This window comes from Nelumbo nucifera, chromosome 3, assembly GCF_055504915.1.
Source record: "Nelumbo nucifera cultivar China Antique chromosome 3, China Antique-T2T, whole genome shotgun sequence".
Taxonomy (NCBI): domain Eukaryota; kingdom Viridiplantae; phylum Streptophyta; class Magnoliopsida; order Proteales; family Nelumbonaceae; genus Nelumbo; species Nelumbo nucifera.
The window spans coordinates 101534905-101555831 of record NC_142651.1 but is presented as its reverse complement, the minus strand read 5'-3'; the positions used below and the strand labels follow the sequence as shown (position 1 = coordinate 101555831).

The 20927-nt window shown below is 38.7% G+C and overlaps 2 protein-coding genes across 3 annotated transcripts in view; one reads left to right on the top strand and one right to left on the bottom strand.

The window, feature by feature from the left end:
- LOC104599009 (homeobox protein LUMINIDEPENDENS-like) overlaps positions 1 to 12393 on the top strand; it is a 40827-nt gene extending 28434 nt beyond the window's left edge. For both annotated transcript variants that reach the window (XM_010261371.3, XM_088900778.1), the window contains 3 exons: positions 6969 to 7403; positions 9759 to 10279; positions 10936 to 12393. In XM_010261371.3, coding sequence (XP_010259673.1) covers positions 6969 to 7403; positions 9759 to 10279; positions 10936 to 11901 — 1922 coding nt within the window. In that variant the 3' untranslated portion in view covers positions 11902 to 12393. The remainder of the gene's footprint in view (positions 1 to 6968; positions 7404 to 9758; positions 10280 to 10935) is intronic.
- Positions 12394 to 13294: 901 nt separating this feature from the next.
- LOC104599010 (Photosystem II reaction center PsbP family protein) lies at positions 13295 to 16824 on the bottom strand. Its single transcript, XM_010261372.3, has 3 exons — positions 14238 to 16824; positions 13918 to 14131; positions 13295 to 13823 (listed from the first exon to the last, which is right to left on the bottom strand). Exons 1-3 carry the CDS (start codon positions 14581 to 14583, stop codon positions 13502 to 13504), a joined length of 882 nt encoding a protein of 293 aa, XP_010259674.1. The 5' UTR covers positions 14584 to 16824; the 3' UTR covers positions 13295 to 13501.
- Positions 16825 to 20927: the final 4103 nt, after the last annotated feature.

Genomic DNA, 20927 nt, shown 5'->3' with positions numbered 1-20927 from the left:
CTCCATAACAAAGCACATCCTTTGTTTTTCTTTCCATTAATATTAGATTTGAACAGCCTGCAAGTTTATAAAATTTAATCCAACATGATTCTTAGATGTGAGAGGATGTCACAATAACTTTGCTCCATTGGAAAGGCAACAATACCTGATCATCTTTGAAAGGAGGGATCACCTTTTTGTCAAGAAAAATTCTTTTGTGAGAGGATTAGTTACTAAATGTCATGCAAACAGAAAAACTACTACTTGGTCATCTTTGAGTGGATGTTGCACCCCAAGTACTGGTTTTATATCAGAACGTCCAAATCAACTGAAATAATAGGTGCCAGCACCAATTAGGTCTTCTGATTGTTGCTGGAAAGTCAATAATAAAATATGCATAAGTGATATGAAAGAATCAATTTACATCAAGGTGTAAAACTGGCCAAACAATTGGGGCTACAGCAGATTGAGATAGAGGGAGACTCCAAGTTGGTAATTGGGTGGATGCAATCAGGGTAGCTGGGAAATTGGCAATATAGACAACTGATAAGGGAAATTCTTAGCATAACAAGGGAGGTGGGTGTTTGGTTCAAGTGGGTAAGGAGATCAGCAAATGGTTTTTCTGATGCCCTAGCAAAACAAGGGACTGTAAGGGAGAGTCTTTATTGGGCAGTGCTGTAATGTTTGATGTTTATTGGATCAACCTTTTCTAATAAGGGTTGATTTCCGTATTTCAGTTTAATTTATCTCTAATGAAAATTATCGTTTCTGATAAAAAAAACAAGCAATCTTGAGCCATATAATATGCCTTATGCTTTGGGCAGTGTAAATTTTTGATGGCATTATCACACCAGGGATTTCATTGGTCACTTAGAGGACTTGAACACATTAAATTGAGATTCAAACGTCTAAAAATGCACCACAGTTGGCTTCCATGGGGCTCTAATTCTGATTGTAATCTTCTATGGGGTGCACCTGTTGGGTGGGGGGGGGGTACAAGTCTGAAATATTTTGGGACTTGTAATCAGTATTGTGCTGTTTGTTGCCTCCTACAATCTTTGGAAAGTATAGGGTTGCTTGATTAAAAAGGGTAAATTACAGAGGCCTCCTGTACTTTGGGATATGTAACACTTAGCTCTCTATATTGAATATATTCATATAATTGTTGAACCTCCTGGTGGTGTTAATGGTGAATGAAAGTACCTAATTGCCATATGTCATTTTTATGCTTTTAAAGCAAGAAATCTAGATCGAATTGTATCCAATGTTGGCTACTGGAATTATTATTTTTTAGTCTACCATGTGAAAACTCTGGCACATCACTTAGATGGCTCAAATCCACTGATCTATATCCATGCCACTTTATTGAACCGGATCTTTTCTTTAATTTGGGACATTTGGATTGGCTTGATAAATGCATTGCCATAAGGACTACTTTGTTGGCCTTGATTGGGCGATTTGGTGCATTATTTGGATGGTCTATATTGGTTGAAATCTTGGCATCATTTAGATGGTTGAGATTGATCCATTGATCTCTTTGGAAACAAACCATTTTAATGGCTCAGATTTGTTGATCTTGGCCATCCAAGCAATATACTGAAACTTAAAACTAATCTTGCCCAATCAAGTAAATTGGCCTCTAAAGATCAGTCAATAAATCTCATCCATCGAAAATCATGTACTGCTATTTCAATTAATTTGTTTACCCAAATAAGATACCAAATCAACATATCCAAGCCATTACAATAGTCTACTGTGACCAATTGGTTAAATTTTGGTACATCAGCTGGATGGTTGGAATTAGTTGATTTGATCTTAGGATGCCATTTTGATGGCCCAGATTTTTTACGATGTTGAGGACATCATTTTATTTTGGCCAAGGTTCAAAATGTCAATATGCCCGATACGCTGGTAGGGGTGTATCGGGTGATATCGATAGCGTTTTTATATTTTTTTCAAAACCAGTTCAGGAGGGCTGGTTTAGGGCTCTACCCTTTGAACCAGTCAGAACCCCGATACACCCCTTGTATAGGGAAGCCACCGCCACGATACGTATCAGCTGATACGGGCTGATACTTTGGTGCTGTACTTGAATTGCCAAGATTAGTTGAAAGCTTGGTACAGTGCTTGGATGGGCAAGATTATGTCTCTGCTCTTAGGAGACCATTTTGATAGCTTAGATTCTTTTGCTGATTTGTTACTTGGATGATTGCAATTAGTTCAACGATCTAATGAGACCAATTTGATGGTTAAGATGTTTAGGTTGATTAGATTTATCTTTTGGATGGGTTATATTGGAGGAAACATTTTTACATCATGAATTAGTCGACTAATGTTAGGCCCAAATTTTAGGTGTTGTTTAGTATATCATTTTATTTAGCTTACATTTTTTTTTTTTGAAAATTTGGTGCTCTACTTGAATGATTGAGATTAATTAAAATTATGGTACATTGTTTGGATGGTCAAGATTAATTCTTTGCTCTTGGGAAACCATCTTGTCTTTTCTTTCTTTTAAAGATACCACTCCAACTTAAAACTTTGATACCCCTGAGGTGAAGTCAAATAATTTGGCCAGTACATGAATGATTCGGTTATTTTCATTAGCTCTTAATGCGGTTACCCTTGGGGAAAAGGTGCCCACTTATTATTGATCCTTTTCTCTTGTCTGGACAAGGTTCCCTTATTGTTGGCAAAACTAAGTCGATGCAGGAAATTTACAGATCATGCTTTGCAGTGCTTGATTTTCAGGGTCATTTATGAACTCAGGACTATTTGATGGTCTCCCAAAGCATGAGTTTTCTGTATGGCTTTAAACCTTCATCAGTTCATAAAGAAACTAAAAGTTTCTTCATGGGTTCACAAATTTCAGACGCAGCAGATGGGGCTTATAAGTTTATGTGGGAATTCTCAAGAGAAAACAGCTAGGTCTTGCACTAGGTCATGGAATATCAGAAAAACCAAAACTTAGCCTGGTCACATATCCGAAGGTTTGGAATTCAAAATAAAAGGCCAAAGACAATAACTCAAAATTTGGATTGAGAGTGGGGGAAGCTTTTACAAAGTAAAATCAAGAGAGCTAAAATTTCAACTCTCATTGGTACTATGTGGAGGTTCAGTGGAATCTCAACATCGAGAAAAACTTAAAAAAGCATGAAGTTATACAATGTAAAGCATGCTAAAGCTTGGTTAAATTCTTATTTGTGAATTGACTTACATTCTAGTACTTGCTAATGTTATAAAAGGTATAAAGATAAACGAAATTTGTTTTCTTGTATTTTTAGATCCTATTTGTAGACAGGAAGGGCTGAATGACCTAAGAAGCCGCACCTTGAGTCATTTCGAAGTGAAGTTCAACACTCATCAGTTTGCACGCTGCAGTCAGTGGCACCTCAAATGCAAAGGGAAATGTTGGTGAAAAGAGTGTTTTTTAGTGGGAAGGCAAAACAGTGGTATTTATGTCAAAAAGAAAGTTTCATAGGGTTAATTTTGAAAAAAAACATTTAAAATGGCTCCTAGCACGTCCAAACTGAATTGGGATTTGCTCCTCACATAGCGCACCTATCACTAACTCACAGCCCATACTACCCTGTATTGTATTGGGAACATCTCCCCATGAATATCAAAACAAAGTATGGGATATGTTTTCTGATGTGCGACTGGGATGTGTTGTGAGGTTGATGCAAGGAATGCTCTGTGAGGAGTAGATCCGGATTTGTTCAAACTAAGGCTGTCAATGGATGGGGTTTACTCAACATATGTTGGTTCTGGTTCTATGCTTTTGTCTCGATTAATAATTGGGTTAGGGCCAGCTCTTGCCATTCCTAATCAACTTAAGCCCAAAGCAATTATATGGTTAGTAATGTATAAAAATATCCTGTTTTTTTTTTGTAAATTTTGTTATATTTTTCTAAACAGAGTAAATTTATAAACAATATATAAGATAATTATGGTTGTAAACACATTTTTCATCAATACATAAACAGTTTAGTATCTTACTACCATATTTATTGAGGTTATATTATCAGAAATGAATTGTTATTATGATTGGTAATTATAGATGTCAAGTATAATTGGGTCAGACCTTATTGGCCTGATTAATAATAATTTGGTTCTTGGTCTTTTTATTTTCGCGATTAATAATCGGAATGGGACTGGTACATTTGTCTCAAACCAGACCTGACCCATTGACAGCCCTAGTTCAGAGAAGAGTCCTCTTAGCCACTAAGAGTCAATTTTACAATTAAGTGATTTATCTCAGAGGTTGCACTACCAAATGAAATGGGACCTCTGAAAAGTCATTTTCTCATACTTAAGAGGACCATTAAGTGTCATTAAATGCCACCTCAAAGTATATGCTAATCTAAAAAGGATAATCTAGAATTGAATTCTTAAAAATGATTTATTCTCAATTTGGCTCATTAGACCATATGTTAGGTCTGAAAGGAAAATGACTCTAGGGCTTTCTAAACAAAATTTTGATCTTAAACAAAATGCCAGATCAACTGAGACAATTCAGAATGCAAATGGAGTTGAGACTTAAAAGTTTCTGAGCACTATAGGTGAACACTGAAGTTAACTGAGCGCTTGTGTGAGAAAACATTTTTCCAAACCAGAGGATTTATTATTGGAGATTCTGCAGCCTCACAAAGCATTCGTGGACATAATATTAAGATCACATTTTTTGGTAACAATGTGAACATCACTTCAGGTGTTGGATTGCAGGATGTGACCTTGTGATTGCTAGTAGCATTGGTTCTGGCACGCTCTTTATTTGATGCACCATGCATCCAATTTATAAAATTGACTCTAAGATCCTGAAGAATCAGGAGTGTGTTTGCCGTGGTTATCCTAAATTTGAGTTTCAAATTTGGGTCTGCTCATAAACATTTTTTGAACACCAGTATGGAAATCCAGCAACAGGAGATTGTTCTATTTATACTTTTTGTAGCAGTAATTGATTGATTTCTTAATTGCCAGAGGAGATTGTTCTCATAATAATCCCCAAACAACATATTGAAGAGTAACATTTGGATCGTCTCTCTCTTTAAGAGTAATCTATTTATGTTTTTCATAGCAATCATTGATTGATTTCTTAATTGCAGAGGAGATTGTTCTCATAAAAATCCCCAAACCAACATATTGAAAATTGAACTAGTCTGTTTCCATGTTGCACCCTACCCTCATTATTTGCGAACGTTCTCTACCTTTCACAGAATGATCTCCACTTACTTTCCAACTTGATGGGTTCTCAAGCTCTTTCCTTTCATTAAGAAAGTCAATGGCTTATTTATTCCATGGCCCTGCACCCTTCAAAACTACTTCTTTGAATGAACTCTTTTTCTTTGTTTACCAGGGCAAGTGAAAAGAAAAGAAAAAACCACCTTATCCACTATTCATTTCAATAATTGCCTTCCAATTGTGGTATAGGAAACTTATTTGCTGCATTCCTTTCAGGTTGCAAACTCTGAAAACCTTTGCTGGCAAGTCATATATGGACTTATGATGAATTCCTATGGAAGAGTCCCCCCAACCACACATGTAGAGCTGGTGGGTTGTTTTATAAATCCATTAGCCAATTAAGTTGTTCTCATATTAATCATCACACAGTATCACTTGCAAGCAACCATCCAAAATATTGCATTTGTGAATTGGAGGGATGCCAAAGAACCATATTTTTGGAATGACTAAGGAGTTGGTGCTAAACCAGAAAGATTTGTTCCGTTGATTTGACACTAGTTCTTAGTTCTTACAGATTATTTAACAATGATGGGAGGTGCTATGGAAATTCATGTTGTTGTCCATTTTCTTCATTTTGTTCAACTGTGACATACCAATCACCGGTCCCCTTTTGATTCCTTTCTCCATTTACCTTGGAATTTGTAAATGACTTCTTCCTCCACTTTTATGTTTTGGTGGAAGGCTTATTCATCAATCTTTACATTAGTGTCTTAATGTTGATTGACATACATAAACCATTAGTCCAAGTCCTATTTGACAGGATGGAACAGAGTATTGTGGAAGTTTCTATTTTGTTCTTTTTCTCTAATAGATTTGGAGCTCCAAGGAAATTCTGCTTTGTGTTGGCATCTGATTATATTTATTTTACCAGTTCTGGGAATCCAGATGATTTTTTTTTTTTTTAATTTCTTTTAGTTTCAGTAGAAATTCTTAACTCAACTCCATCTTACTTTTAGGTTCCTAGTTTCCTTCTGCTCTATATATTTGAGTGGTTTAAAGGATGTGTAACAGGTTCAGACTTGGATTAGATCTAGGTATATCATAACTTTGTCCTTGATCCATTTAATCAGATTTAGCCATTTAGGCATAGCCGCATAGTGTATCTTGAATGAAATAAAGTGCAAAAGTACCCTATGGGTTGAAGCCACAATCTTTTGCTCGGAATACAGTAATTAGTAGCTATTCTAATAAACATTTATTGGTTATCACATAGCACGGGGTATATTAACATATAACATGGAATATGGCAATGGTCCAACCTAGCTGATTTCTGTGTTTCATTGATGGTATCCAGGTCATAAAACAACTCTAACCTGAACTCATAAGCTATGTGATGCTGAAATGGGTATAATCAGATATTTCTGTCCAAATCTGGTATAATGGGAGTTGTATATTTGATTCTTACATATTCCAATTTGTTTTGCTGATCTCCTCGCCTGTTTAGATATTACATTTTATTCAGTGTTTTCTTGGTCAATAATTATTGCTATAAACACCAATGTCATATTTAGCTCTTAACAGCTTTCTATGAGAAAAGTTAAGCCAATGAGCGTGTAACCTATATAGATATTACATTAGGTCAAGCAAGTAAGAAATAGATAAAACTAAAAGGATTATATAAATCAGAAAAGAAAATAGATGGAGTAGGATTGCACTATAAGTCTGCGACAACCCAACTTGTCTGCAACCATAATTTGGAATCCATTCAATATTGTTCATGTTTCAGAGTATATTTTCTTAGCTAGTTACAGAAACCAGAGAACGTAGGAAAGTCTTGCTGGTAGAACAACCGGGACAAAAAACAGGTGGAAGGAGCCAGAAAGCTGGAAAAGCTGTGCCTGCAAAGCAATGCCGTCCAATGTCAGCTGATGATATCCAGAAAGCAAAAATCCGAGCAATATTCTTGCAAAATAAGCGTGGCAAGACTGGTTCATCTTCCAGTGAGAACCTCCAACAGAAGACCGAAGATCCAGTCAAATCTTCTGTGTCTGAGATAAGCAATTTACTTTCTGCACATAAATCTCATGTCAGGCCAAAACTTGAGGACTCTAAATCTGAGGAGCTTGCCTCAAAAATTTGTCCCATTACTTTGGAAGCTCCAGCTGATCTAAAGCCAATCCTGGGGCCCCAGGCACCCCCACGAGATAATCTGAAGAGGGATAGGATCCCATGGCAGACACCACCAGGTACTCATTTTTTTTGGTTGATTTCTTTCTACTATTTGCCAAGTATTTTGGTGCAGGAATGGTATGTCTCTTCTCTTGGGAATATATTTCCCTTTAGGAAGTTGACAGAGAGCTATAAGTTATAAAAAGGAATACAACAGAAGGTGCTTGGACTTGTATACCTGGAACCTGGAGCCTGGAGGCTATTTCCAACAGTTCCCTTTTCATATTCACTTGCATACTGAAAACCTAAATACCAGTCTAAGGCTAAGTTTAGGAGTGCTTATTCGAAAAATAAGTGGTTATTGTAATAAGCGCTCATGAACATTTGGTGAAAACTGAAAACACACTTGTTTCAAACAGGGGAAGTATAGGTAATTTCAAAATGATGTGGCCGGCCAAGACAGGCCAGAAAGGAAATAAGCACTTATTTAGGCTTATTTCCCAAAAGCAAATAAGTGCTTGTTGGTATGGTCCTCCCGGCCCAAAATAAATGCTTATTTTTAAGCACTCTCAAACTTGGCCTAAGGTGGACGGACTTGCTAAGTACTAAAAGGGAAGAGGAATACAATTCGCATATATCAATCACAAACATAGCATATTTCATTTTCTCAATGGATGGGAAATTTCTGCATTTTAGAAAGAAAGAACCGGAAAGAATACCATTTTCTCTCTTAATGGGTATAAAAGCTGCCTGACCGTATGGGCTACCTCTGTCATACACACGTGGCAATAATAAAAATTATAACCGTGGTTCTTTCTTGTATTGCTTCATATATGTTTTGACTACCAGTTAAACAGGATGGGTGAATATGTTAGCATCATCTAATCCAGTTTATATGTAATTATTGAAAGATATGTCTACCGGTGTGATTAATTAGGTTGCATGGAAGAGATCTCTAGATGGTGGCAATTGATTGTAGATCCCAGATCCTCTACAAGATGAGATATATTAAATAAGAAAGTGGCCCACAAGATAGAATAAATCAATTGAATGGATCCCAGGTCCCCTGTATTATGGGATGCAGAATAATAGGTGGTTCAAGGGATAGAATAAATCGATTGAATGGATCCCAGGTCCCCTATATTATGGGATGCAGAATAACAGGTGGTTCAAGGGATGAATTCAGGGTCTGACTGTTGTGATGTTCGCCATGGCACTATGCTTGTTTATGATAACATCAAAATTGAACAACTCTCTATCTGCAAATATGTTTTCTGAAGGGAATATCTTTTAGAGATAGGAAATCATATTAGATATCTAATAGAACAACTTGCTGGCAAAAAATATTAGGGTAAATTGCTGAAATCTCCCCTAAAGTTTCTGACCATGGCTGAAACCTTCCCTGAAGTTTAATAATTGCAATCAATTCTTCTGAACTTTTTGACAAAGTTGAACCCTTTGTTAGAATTTTCAAACAAGAGCACAAAAATGTCCAAAATACTCGTACAATTACTTTTGTCCAAAATGTTTATTTTTCAAAATTTTTCTTCATATCAATCTCTATCCCAAACCCTTCCAATCTCTTTTCTGAAATTGATTTATTATTTAAATTCGCCTGTCATTTCAATTGTCTAAGGTAAAACTGCAACCTTAAATTCTTTTTTTCTGTTCATAAAGTTTGTATTTTATTTTATTTTTTTTTTATAAAAACCAGCTTCAATAATAATTGCATGGGTGTTTTTGACATTTTTATCCCATTTTAAGAAGAGGAGGCCTACTTACAAGTGTGTCAAAAAGTCCAGGAGAGGTGATTTTAATTACTGAACTTCAGGAGAGGTTTCACCGTCAATAACTTCAGTGGAGGTTTCAGCAATTTACACAAAAAATTATTATAACCGTTTTGTGCCTGCCTGTTTGGGCATACCGTATGAGGTAGACTGGATTCTGAGGGTGAGTGACGTTAATGAAGGGGTTGACACTGATGAAACTTACTGCTTAGCTTTGTCAAGCTAAAGTTCTTATTTGAGAAGTTAGATCTGTAGGAAGATGTGCTCACTCTTTGCTGATGCATCCTGACTTTAACTACCACTGTAGTGTCTATTGATTCAAATTTAATTGCTTGTGACATTAATGGCCATGGTCTCAAATTAGATATTAAGATTGGCAATGCTTTTGCGAGATATTCCACTAACAACAAATGCTGGTGCCATTAATTGTTTTCTTTTACTTATTCTTAGTTGGTGTTTCTGTTCGTAACCCTATGGAGTTTGAATAAATCGGTTAGTTGGAGATGCATATTTTTGCTTAGTTGGTGATTTGGATTTATTCCTCCTATTTTATCCCAATCCGCTGGATGTTTTATCTCAAGTGAAAGTTTTGAAACCATTTCTTCAAGGAATTCAGCCTTTTCTGCCATTATTTTCTTTCTGCAGAGGTGAGGATCAACAGTCTGTGGAGAGTCGGCACAGGGGGAAGGAGCAAAGAAGTTGAAGTTCAGACAGAGAGGTTGCGACGGGAGAAGGAAACTTTATCCCACGACATTCAAGAAGTCCCATCTGATCCCAAGGAACCATGGGACCAAGAGATGGACTACGATGATACATTGACCCCAGAAATCCCAATTGAACAGCAACCAGAAGCTGATGGTGCAGAATCATTGCCTACGCCTCGTGAAATTATTGAAGATAAATCTGCTGGCACACCAGTCGGACTTTGTAACGGGAGTGCTCCAGAACCGGACCTTGAGTTGCTTGCTGTGCTTCTCAAGAACCCGGAGCTGGTTTTTGCCTTGACATCTGGTCAAGCTGGCAATTTAACGAGTGAGGAAACAGTGAGGCTGCTTGATATGATCAAGGCTAATGGGATGGGCTTAAACGTCTCTGGTGGAAACGTTGAACCAAAGGCAGAAGTCACATCTCTTCCTTCCCCAACTCCTCCGTCGGACCCCATAATGGTGTGTGACTTAATTCTTCCTACCATATTATTATCCTGTATCTGTATGCTTCAGAGTCTACATACTTGAATGGGCCCCAAGAAGAATTTACTTGCAGCACATTCTGCTACTTGAAAGGGATGGTATCCATGATTAAGAATGACAATTATTCCAGAACGAAACTTCTTTTATCTGTTTCATTTTGACCTTTGGTGAGACTCACTCCGAGTGGTTGAATCTCGCTACATTACAGTGTAAGCACTGGGATTTTATCCGATTTAATGCTTCGGCGACAATCAATGGTCTACCATTCATTGGGTTCTCTCCTGGGTACCAGTACGACTGTACCACCACCTGTGCTACAGTTAAACCATGAATCTTCAACTCGTTACTCGTAATATCCTTTCTCGGATAGAGAATATGTATCTCAGATGACTATGAATGAATAAAAGAAACCATTATATGCATGTCGCCCATGGTTTCTGACGCCAATTGGATCCAAATCCAAGTATGGATATGCTAATCTCCTCCCTGTCTGCAGTTCAGTAGTGACTCTGACTGTATGAAGCTGTCATCCGACCACCAAAACCTTGGATGCTTATTTTGTAGTTTTCTTAAGCCCTCTATGCTTATTTTGGCGTGGGCCTAACAGAAGGTTGCTCTTGTTTTTTTTGCAGAACCGATGGAGACCAGAACCCCCCAAGGATTTGTTACAGCAGCCAGCTCCAGCGGCCAACAGAAGTGGAACTGGTTTCCCAGCAATTCCTGCAACCGTCCTTTCACCGGAGAAGCTTCCTGCTGCCGTGTCTGTGACTGTGAGGCCTCAATTTCCAACTACTTCCACCATCACATCACCACAAATGCCAACCGTCCTCAGTCCCTTGGCCCAACAGCCTCCACCAGCATTGCAGCTACAAACATCCCATAAAGTCTTCGCTGCTGCGTTGCCTGAGAAGCAACTGCCCTCAGTGAATCCCTCCATAGACCAACATCTATCGTCCATTCCCCTGTTACAACAGAACCACTTCCCTCCACAGAACTTGCATGCATCGGTCCCTCCACCGCTGCGCCCAGAAACATCAAATTTTGGTCAACTGCACAATCCCAAGCCCCCAACCATATCAATCGTCATGAACCCACCAAAGGAGAGGCCAGCCGTTGCGATTCCCCAGTTGCCACCTTTGTTGCCAACCCCGGCAAGGCCGCAGCCACCACTGCTACCAGAGCCTTCGATCATCTCGCCTCCATACCACCACCACCACCCATCTATGCCACAGAAAGCTGTTAGCTCTGGAAAACAGGCCTCCATCTCTGACTCCAGAATGGGTGGGCAGGGTTCTGTATCAATCCCCTTTGTTCACGCTAACCAAAGCAATTATAATGCGTTTGTCGCGCAGCCTCCCTTGATGCCTCCTGGTCCACGCTGGGAGACAAACGAAATTGCCGGTGAGCCGGAACTTGAAATGTGGAGCCCGGAGAGGAGTCCAGTGAGGTCCCAAGAGTACCTGTTCGGACGGAATTTTTCTGAGCCCAGAAGGGATTATGGTCGCAATTCTAGTAGACCACCTGACTGGTCAAGACACCGGTACTCTGGGCACCGGGACCGTAGTAGGCATGGAAGGTGGCGTGATCGTAGGCACTGAGTCACCGACTATGCCGACAACCTTGCTAATAGGAAGGATCATTTAATTGTAGTGTAGAGCTGTGAATAGATTCGGTCGTTAGGCAATGATGTTACAGAGAGCTGATGAGAAACAACAGAGCATCTAACAAAACTGGGGTCAGTTTCTCTTTAGATTCTCCTTTCGTGATTTTTTAATGGAAAGACGTGAATCGCACCCAAGAGATCATCGGCGGCCTGAGTCTCCTTTCATAATTTTTTAATGAAAAGAATTTGCAGAGCTTTCCGGTGGTACCATTTCGTTTCAAAAGTTGAAAGCCCGAAAGATCTCTCATTTTATCCTGTAAGATGACTTATTTGATTTCTTCGGCTGGTCGCCTTTAGTAAATGAGAGTGGCGATGGTTGCCAAAGTCACTGATTGAACTGTAAAGATACTGAGTTATTGAACATGGGTCTGATTGGAAAGCGCATTTTATAGATTCTACTTGGAAAATTTGTGAATAATTCTTTATAGACCTGGTTCAAGTATGCAGAAAACTGGGTTTTGAGCTAATTTTCACTGCATATTTGCTGGGCATAATTCAGAGGTGTAATTTGTCATATCTAATTCACAGAACTACATCTTTATAGAGTTATACCAAAAAAAACATACAAGCATCCCCAGCTATAGTCCAGGAAGAGGATGGAAGGCCCAGAAAGCCCAGCTATATAGGTTTTGCCAGGAAGGAGTCCGGATTTCCTATCCATGACAATTATGCCTACGACACCCTACATAACATTCTAGCCACACATGGGGAATATCTTATCATTTTACATGTTATTACGTGCGGGGAGATATTACCAATGCATGGAGATCTGGAGTCCTCAGAAAGAGGATTGAAGGCCCAGAATTGCAATTCCTATACATTTGGACCAGTGCAAATGAAAATTGTACTGCAAACAAACTGATCCAAAGAGACAAATTCATGAACCACCCAATTTCCCTGGTTTCTAAAAGCACAAAGCCTTGAAATTATTTAGATGGTGTTTGGTATCGATATAGATTTTGGAAGAAACGGTGCCAGTTCAGCATTGAAGATGCATTTAACAAAAAAATGCCAAAAAAGTTATTTGGTTGAGTCCTCTTAAAAATCGTGTAGACCGTTTATTAAAAAAACATCAATTTTGATGTTTTTTATTTTCAAAACCGATTTTTCACTGTTTGGCTTATATGGCGCAATGGCGTCTAGTGGCGCCTAATGGCGCTGAGGTGTAAAAAAATTTTACAAAATGTTTATAAACACCATCGATACCAAACAACCTCTTAAAAAACCGGTGCCACCTAAATTGTGCATATTTGTATTTGCGCTTGAAAAAAAATAAAGAAAAAACATTGGTTACATAATCCATCATACAGATCCGTTCGCAGCAAATCTCCGAAACACTAACGTGTTCAATTGTGATTAGTTATAAAATCCGTTACACACGCGTTCACTCGTAACTGGTTTCATAACCCCTTATACAGATGTGTTCCCAGCAAATCTGAGGCACCTTCTGACGGTTCAACCAAACCTCACCGACATGTTCACTCACGAGAATCTCTCTCTCTCTCTCTCTCTCTCTCTCTCTCTTTCTCATATGTTTAGGCAGTGAGGGTGAAAGAATCAGCAATCCTGTAGAAATCTTGGTTCACCTCCGGCCAAGCTGATTCCGGCGCCTGTGCATTTAGAGTGAATAACCGGCCACCACGAGCACAACAGATGGCGACGTTGTGACGCCGAAACGAGGGGCTCTCAACTCTGAACTCCAACTTGTAGTAGTTTACTTCGACGTTTGGATCCTTTCTTACCGTGGATTCTATGAGCGTTGCTCTCACATCGGGCCTTCGTCCCGATCCTGCTCCTGCAGCAATTGTCCTTATCACAGCCTCTCCCACTTCTTTCGTCCCTCCGAAAGCTTCAATTCTACCATCACCAACAACAACTAAATCAGGAACAGAAACAAACAGTCTAGTCTGTGTTTCAGAAATACGAATGAAAGCATCCAAAAATTACTGACGAGAAGTCAAGAGGGACCGGAGATACGATGACGCTGACGTTGAGCTCCCCGTTGGAGCCCGGAGGTCCAAATGCCACCACCGGTTCACTAAAATTCCGGCGACGGCGATCTTTGTTCAAGGGAGGTGGGTCTAGTGATCTCTCTGCCTCTGCCTTCCCCACTGCTCTGTACAACAGTGTCTGGTCTCCCACCCAATTGGCTGGATAAATGAATTCTACCGGAAAGGAAAGAGACTAAAGAGAGTAAGTATATATGAAGTTATAATAAGCTCATGCCATGGCGCTCTCCTCCCCTGTTTTGTGGTGGATTACTGGACTTACCAAAGCCTTCACTCGTTTCAACGCAGCGACTGTAACCACCCACCGGATAAAGAACGTCCAGCTTCAGATTCCTACCAGTTTCCGGCGACAATCCGAGAAGGAAACTTGTGACGCCTGCAAAATTGGCGCCAATGGCGACGAGAGAAGCGGAACTGACACCGATGAGGAGCCGCCGACGGAAGACCGAGGCTAAAGGGGCAAATTCCTCCGCTGGCGGTCTCCCTAAAGAGGGTGCCACCACCTGCGGCTGCGGGTTGTCCTTCTGGCCGCCGGAATCCTGTGCCAGATAGATTCGTTGGAGGCGGCAGATTGCTTTGCCGGGGTAGAAGCAGTGTTGGAGGGCCATCGTTCACTGATCTAAGATCTTTGTTCTTTCCTTGTGGATCCAATGAAGTGTGAGGGTGTTATCCATTTGAATTTGATGCTCATTGACCGATCATACACCCTCCCTTCGTCCTCCTCTCTCCGTATGATTCTAACACGTGGCTGTGACGAGTGGTTCTGTCGTTTAACAGCCGTTAAATTATTAGAGGCCCAAATCTTAGAGCTACTTGCGGCCAGGTGATGCCTCATGATCTCAAGCTTGGAGATGTTAATTGGGAACAATCTTCATGGATCGGATCATGAATTCGGATAGTCCCACCTTAGTTCTTTGGATCGGATCCGATAATAGGATTGATTAGAAATTGAATTGAATTCGAATCATTTTTTATCTGATCCGGGAAGATATGTTATTTATTTATTTATAAATATATTATTTATATTATATTTTTATAATTTATTATATTATTTATTTTTTTTATAAAAAATAGGGTAAATTATAAAGACCCCTTAGCTGTTAAATCATATAACAGAATGCGTTAAATTACTAAAATACGCACCAGACTTTCTTTATTTTCTTTTCATTACCCTTTTTTCATAAAATCTTGTTTTTCTTAAAGGGTAAATTACAAAGACCCCCTATACTATGGTGTCTGTGACAAAGACCCCTCGTATTATGACTGTGAGAGAAAGACCCCCTTCCGTTAATTTTCCGTTTAAATCCGCTGCTATAATATATTTTAATCCCCATACTACCCTTATTAATTGTACAGCGTCGCCTGCTCCAGCTACGACCCTATCTTCCTTTCCAAAGTAGCTTGACAATCATTGCGTTTAATATGTTCGCCGTCCTGTAGATGAAGATGATCCCGAGAGTGACCTTGAGCTCCTTTCCTGGGCAGATTCATAATTATCTCTAGAACTCTCTTTGCTCCACCTCTGAAGCAATGAATGCCGAGGATGGTTTCCTGTTGGAACGCGAAAAATGCATTGTTTGCAGAGATATTGCTATGCGAGTGTGACGATGGCAACACTATTGCCGAAATTGTAGGTAGTGTTGGACAAGCCGTTCTTGAGGGCGTAATCGTTGAAGGCATAGGAGGCCATAGACGGGATATCCCGGGGATTGTAACAGGGACCGCCTTGCTGTAGAGCCCTGCAATCAGCGCCTCTCACTCTGCAAGTCCAATCCAACGCTGTCTGCAAAGTTGAATCTTTGGCGTTGTTCTTCGCTGTGCACCAGTACTTGGTTGCGTCAGAGCCACTGTTGTCGGCCTTTGATTAGAAATTGGGGTTCAAAGGCGATGCAAACGAGGGGCACTGAGATAGGGTGGTAATGAGGATGAGGGAGACGAGAAGAGAAGCACGAAATCGAAAGGTCGCAGCCATTGGAAGGGATCTTATGGCTAGCCGAAGAGTGTGTGAACTGTGAAGGAATAGAGGCGTTTGACAAGGTTTTCTTCGATTTTTATACGAAGAGAGAGAGAGAGAGAGAGAGAGTGAATGGCCGGCCACTCGAAGAGCAACGGGTCGGTTAAGGAAGCTCGCGCCATGATTGAATCGATGCTCAACTCTTCTTTTAGCAAATGGCTAAGGCCGAAGCCTTCTCAGATGGAGCTAGCCACCGGCAGCCATGGCTGGAGTGGAGGAAACAACACTGGCTCTTAGAAGTTTTCACACACTGAGGAAAAGGAACCCCAAAGGCAATGATCTCAGATCTGTCGTTGATGGAGATGCATTTTTCTTTCTCTTGGTGGAATTGAAAATGATAATATTGAGATTTTCTTTTTATCTAATGGGGAAGGGGAAGGTGGCGGTTGGAGCTGCGGTGATTTGTGCTGTGACTGTATGCGCAGAGCCAATGTTTATCGTGCGCCATCGGATGCGATGCTCAGGTCGTTGGGCCCGGGTGATGGCCATAATGAAGGAATTTGAAGAGAAGTGTGCGACGCCGGTTGGGAGGCTCAGACAGGTGGCCGATGCCATGACCATTGAGATACATGCAGGCCTTGCTCTAAGGGAGGGAGCAAGCTCAAGATGCTTATCAGCTATGTCGACAATCTCCTTACAGGGTACAAAATCCTTCTTTTTTTTTCGTATTATTGATTTTGCTTTATGGACTTAATTCTGGTTGTTGTTGTGGTTTTGCGTTTTCAAGTTATTGTTGTCGATCTTTTCTTTTCTACAAATTTTAATTAGTTTTGGAGATGTATTGATTAAAAGCGGTGAGTGCTTCTAAAGTAAACAATCTTCAATCGAACTTCCATTCTTCTAGTATGCTCAATAGTTTCTGTGTTTGTAAGTCTATATAATGCCCAGCTTGGTTTTACTTTTTTTTTTGGGGTAATTACAAAGACTCCCCCTGGAATGTTCAAGTGTAGGCTTAATCACACTAAGCAAAGCGTCCATGTTGAGAGGGATGAGTAATTTCATCTTCGTCATGTTCTTTTGCTCTTGCCACTCTCCTCCACCTTTTCCTTCTTCCCCCATTTTCTTTTGCTCGGTAATTATGCAACAGGGCAGAGAATTTAAAACCTACATAGTTTCAAACTTAGGACCAAAATCAAATCTCTTATAACAAGAAAATCAAAAGAGAAGAAGAGAAGAATGAGAGTTGGGAGAGTTGGGTCTAACATGTGACTTTCTAGGTCTAACAGGTGACTGTGCAGGGCAGAGAATTTAAATGGGTTTCCTCCGTCCTTTCATTTCGGAGAATTGGGAGAGAGAAAGAATGGGAGAGGACAATGAGGGAGAGGAAAAGAAGAGAAAAAGGGAAAATAACAGGTTAAATAGGTTTTAAGAGAAAAATGGCAAAAAAAAAGAAAATAGAAAAAGTTTAGTAGGATATTTTAGTAATTTAACGCATTCTGTCATCTGATTTAACGGTCAAGGGAGGTCTTTGTCTCATGGTCATAGTACAGGGGGGTCTTTGTCGCAAAACAAAATACAGAAGGATCTTTGTCACAGACCCCATAGTACAGGGGTCTTTGTAATTTACCCTTTCTTAAATTATCAATCCAAATCCAATAATTCTTAAAAACGTCCGATCAAATTAAACCTTTAATATCCGTTCGATCTTAAAGAGCACAATTCCGTCACTGTATTCACCGTTAATAAGAAATTTATTAATTAGGAGATCTTTAACTCTGAAATCGACGCAGGAGCAGAGTAGGATCTCTCCATTCCTCTGTTTGATTCTGGGTCCCCCCATTGAAGCTTCTTGGACTACTTGAGCTGTGCTCCAAGTTTTGAAAACGATTTTGCCTAAAGAAATTTCTTCCATCTGCAGTATACAGTTTGAGTAAACAGGTTAAAGTTAAAAACACAGAGGCAATGGCTTAAAGTTTCTTTCATCTTCAGGAATCACCGACAATGGGTTCATTGTTCGGGATATGATGTTCAAAAACAGAGCGGGACCTCAGAAGCACCAAACAGTTGCCCTCCGCTCAGGTTCGGATCTCTCAGTGTTCTACCGGTGTACCTTTGGTAGCGGCGTTGGCATCTTCCTGAATGGAATTAATACATCAGAACTTGCTTATACTTGTATATATCACTTACATTAAACTGAGTTGAGGTCGAGCTGTCATGGCACTCAACCCTCTGTCGCCCAAGTGAAGCTTTTGCATATAAATCATGAAGATCAATAAGTGTTCAGTGACAGTGTTTGATACTTGAATAAAGTTGAAGGTTATACACAAAATACATATGGAATGTGTATTTCGTATGTTCACCACCCAGAAGGTTAAGAAAGAGGAATGACGATTGCTCCAATATCATTTGAAGATGCTTTTTATTTCGTTTTCCTTTCTAAATACTTCTGTGGGAGTCCTCTAACTGGACTATCTCACTAACCTTGGGTGCAGACGCTCATGGTCATCAATGGAGAAAAATGGTTGGAGCCCGTCAGCTAAAGAAAATGGTTTAATGTCTGTCCTATCTTTGGTGCAAATGGAGTGTAAATCCCGGTTTAGGATAAATTTGCATTTTGGTTCATTTTTTACTGTTTTTGACAACATTATATTTTTGCATTCACAAATGACAAACCAATGCATATTTATATTGATAATAAGATGTAAAAGTACATCAACAAAAAAGAAGTAAATTTGCATTCAAGTGGACTTTTGATAAAAAAAAAAAAACATATGCTTTATTGGAATTCGTGTTTGCATCCATATAAAAGTCTATTTGGTAAGAAAGTAAATTTGTCAATGCAAAACTAACCGAATTTTACAATTTATATGAACCGTTTTACACTACATATTTGCATTCACACATATTTGCACCATTTCGAAACACAACCTAATATATATCTTTCTATAAAAAGGTCTTCTGATTTGACTTGCTCTCCCAGATTCTCTCTCTCGCTCAAACCATTGTTCAAGATCTAGCAATCAACATTGTTATCGGATTTTTACAAGTATATGGGTTATTTCTTCTCACCGTTCTAATAAATAAAGAAAGAGTAATTTAAGAATTTAGAAAACTTTAAACAGTCAAATGAGAATCTTTTTTGAAATCAACTGAAACCCTAAAGAAAGGGTCTTTGTCTAACGGCCAAAGTACAAGGGGTGTTTGTCGCAAAAGAAGCATAGGGGGTCTTTGTCACAAACCCCATAGTATAGGAGGTTTTTGTAATTTACCCTAAAAATATGTATATATATGATGAAAATAGTTGAAAAGATATTTGTAGTTTTTTGTTTTTCTTGATTTAAATTGTTTCATTTTAATTTTCTTTTAATAATTTATTAATTTTTAAAAATCAAATCGAATCAGATCAGATCCGAAAATCCGACTTCCTCATCGAATTCGAATTCAGATTTCATGTTTATCAGATTCGATCCGATCGGATCTTCTATTAATAGTGTCAGGTCAGATTCGGATATACCCAGATTTGAATCTGATCCAATCCGTTTGCATCCTTAGTAAATACAAACCAAGTTTTTCACAAGCTATTCCAATTCAACTCATAGAAAGTTCAATTTAATTTGATCTAAATTGACCTTTAACCAAATAATAATTGATTTTTGAAGATTATAAATTTAATTGAGCTTTTAAACCTGGCGAAACTGAACAAAACTAATAGAATTTTGAAATTGAAATTGCACTTCACCAGATTGAAGAATTCTGGGAGTTCAAATGAGTCTATAGCTTCATTTTAACATGTCCTTATGTGATAGTGGTTGTGTAGGAATCACAAGTTGCTTTGCTAGAAGGTAGATTAATTTTCTAGTCGCTGAGTGTGAATATAGGTGTCAATGGTATTCGAAAATCCAATTTTGAATTTGAGATTCGATATAATCAAATTGAATTCAAATAATTCGATATTATAATTGGTTGAATTCAGATATGACTTGCTTTCATTCAATAAATATCCGGATTTAACTTATTACTCAATTCTTATATGTGTAATATATAAAATATTTAAATTATATAAATAATTTATATATTTATTAATTACCTACAATAATTAATCAAATCGAATATTTGAATATTTAATTGAATTCGAATTTAAACGTTAATTTTTATTTTTTAATATCCATTGAATATTGAATCGAATTCGGATATCAAATTTTCGAATGAAAAATTTCGATCCATTTACACCCTTAGCTGTGAGTAGTAGCTATGGGTTTTTTATTTGGTTAAGCTGGTAATTCCTAATCATTTGTCTTGGCTTGTTTTTGTGTTTCATTTGATCAGGTCGTTTCGATCTAGTATTTTCGTTATTTGGTGAGAAAGGTTTGTAGGTTTGCTTAATGCTTAGCCCTGGGTATAGTGTATAGTGTATGGTGTATACTAGTACTTTGGCCACCCATTTTTGGGTCGATCATTTGGTTTAAATAAATGGCTTGTTGCACTTAAAAATATAAAAAATAATAATTAAAACAAAAAATGGTCAAAAACTGCTGTTTGGATTGTATATGTCGATAGTTCAAATGTTTAATGGCTTGTATTGGTGGATTGTTGACCAAGTTAATAGTTTTTGGCAAAAGTTCAGGGGTAAAATGGGACCAGTTGTCTGAACACTTGTCAGGTTAAATGATCTGAACATTGTCCAAATCAAGGTTTTAAAAATCGATCCGGAATCAAAACCACTTTGACCACCGATTGCTGAGTCAGTGGTTCGATTGTCCAGTTCAAATAGACGATTCATTTCAATTTAAAAAATAAAATAATTAAAATAAAAAACAACTAAAAAATGTTATCCGGATCAAGCAGACCACCGACCAAATCCACAGTGGATTACGAGTGAAATGGAACCGATTATCTGGGCAATTCCTGGGCTGAATGATCTGACCAAATCATCAACGGTTTGAACCATGGGTGAAATTCTCTACCCTTGATCTTTGTTCCTCATCCAATGATGCAATG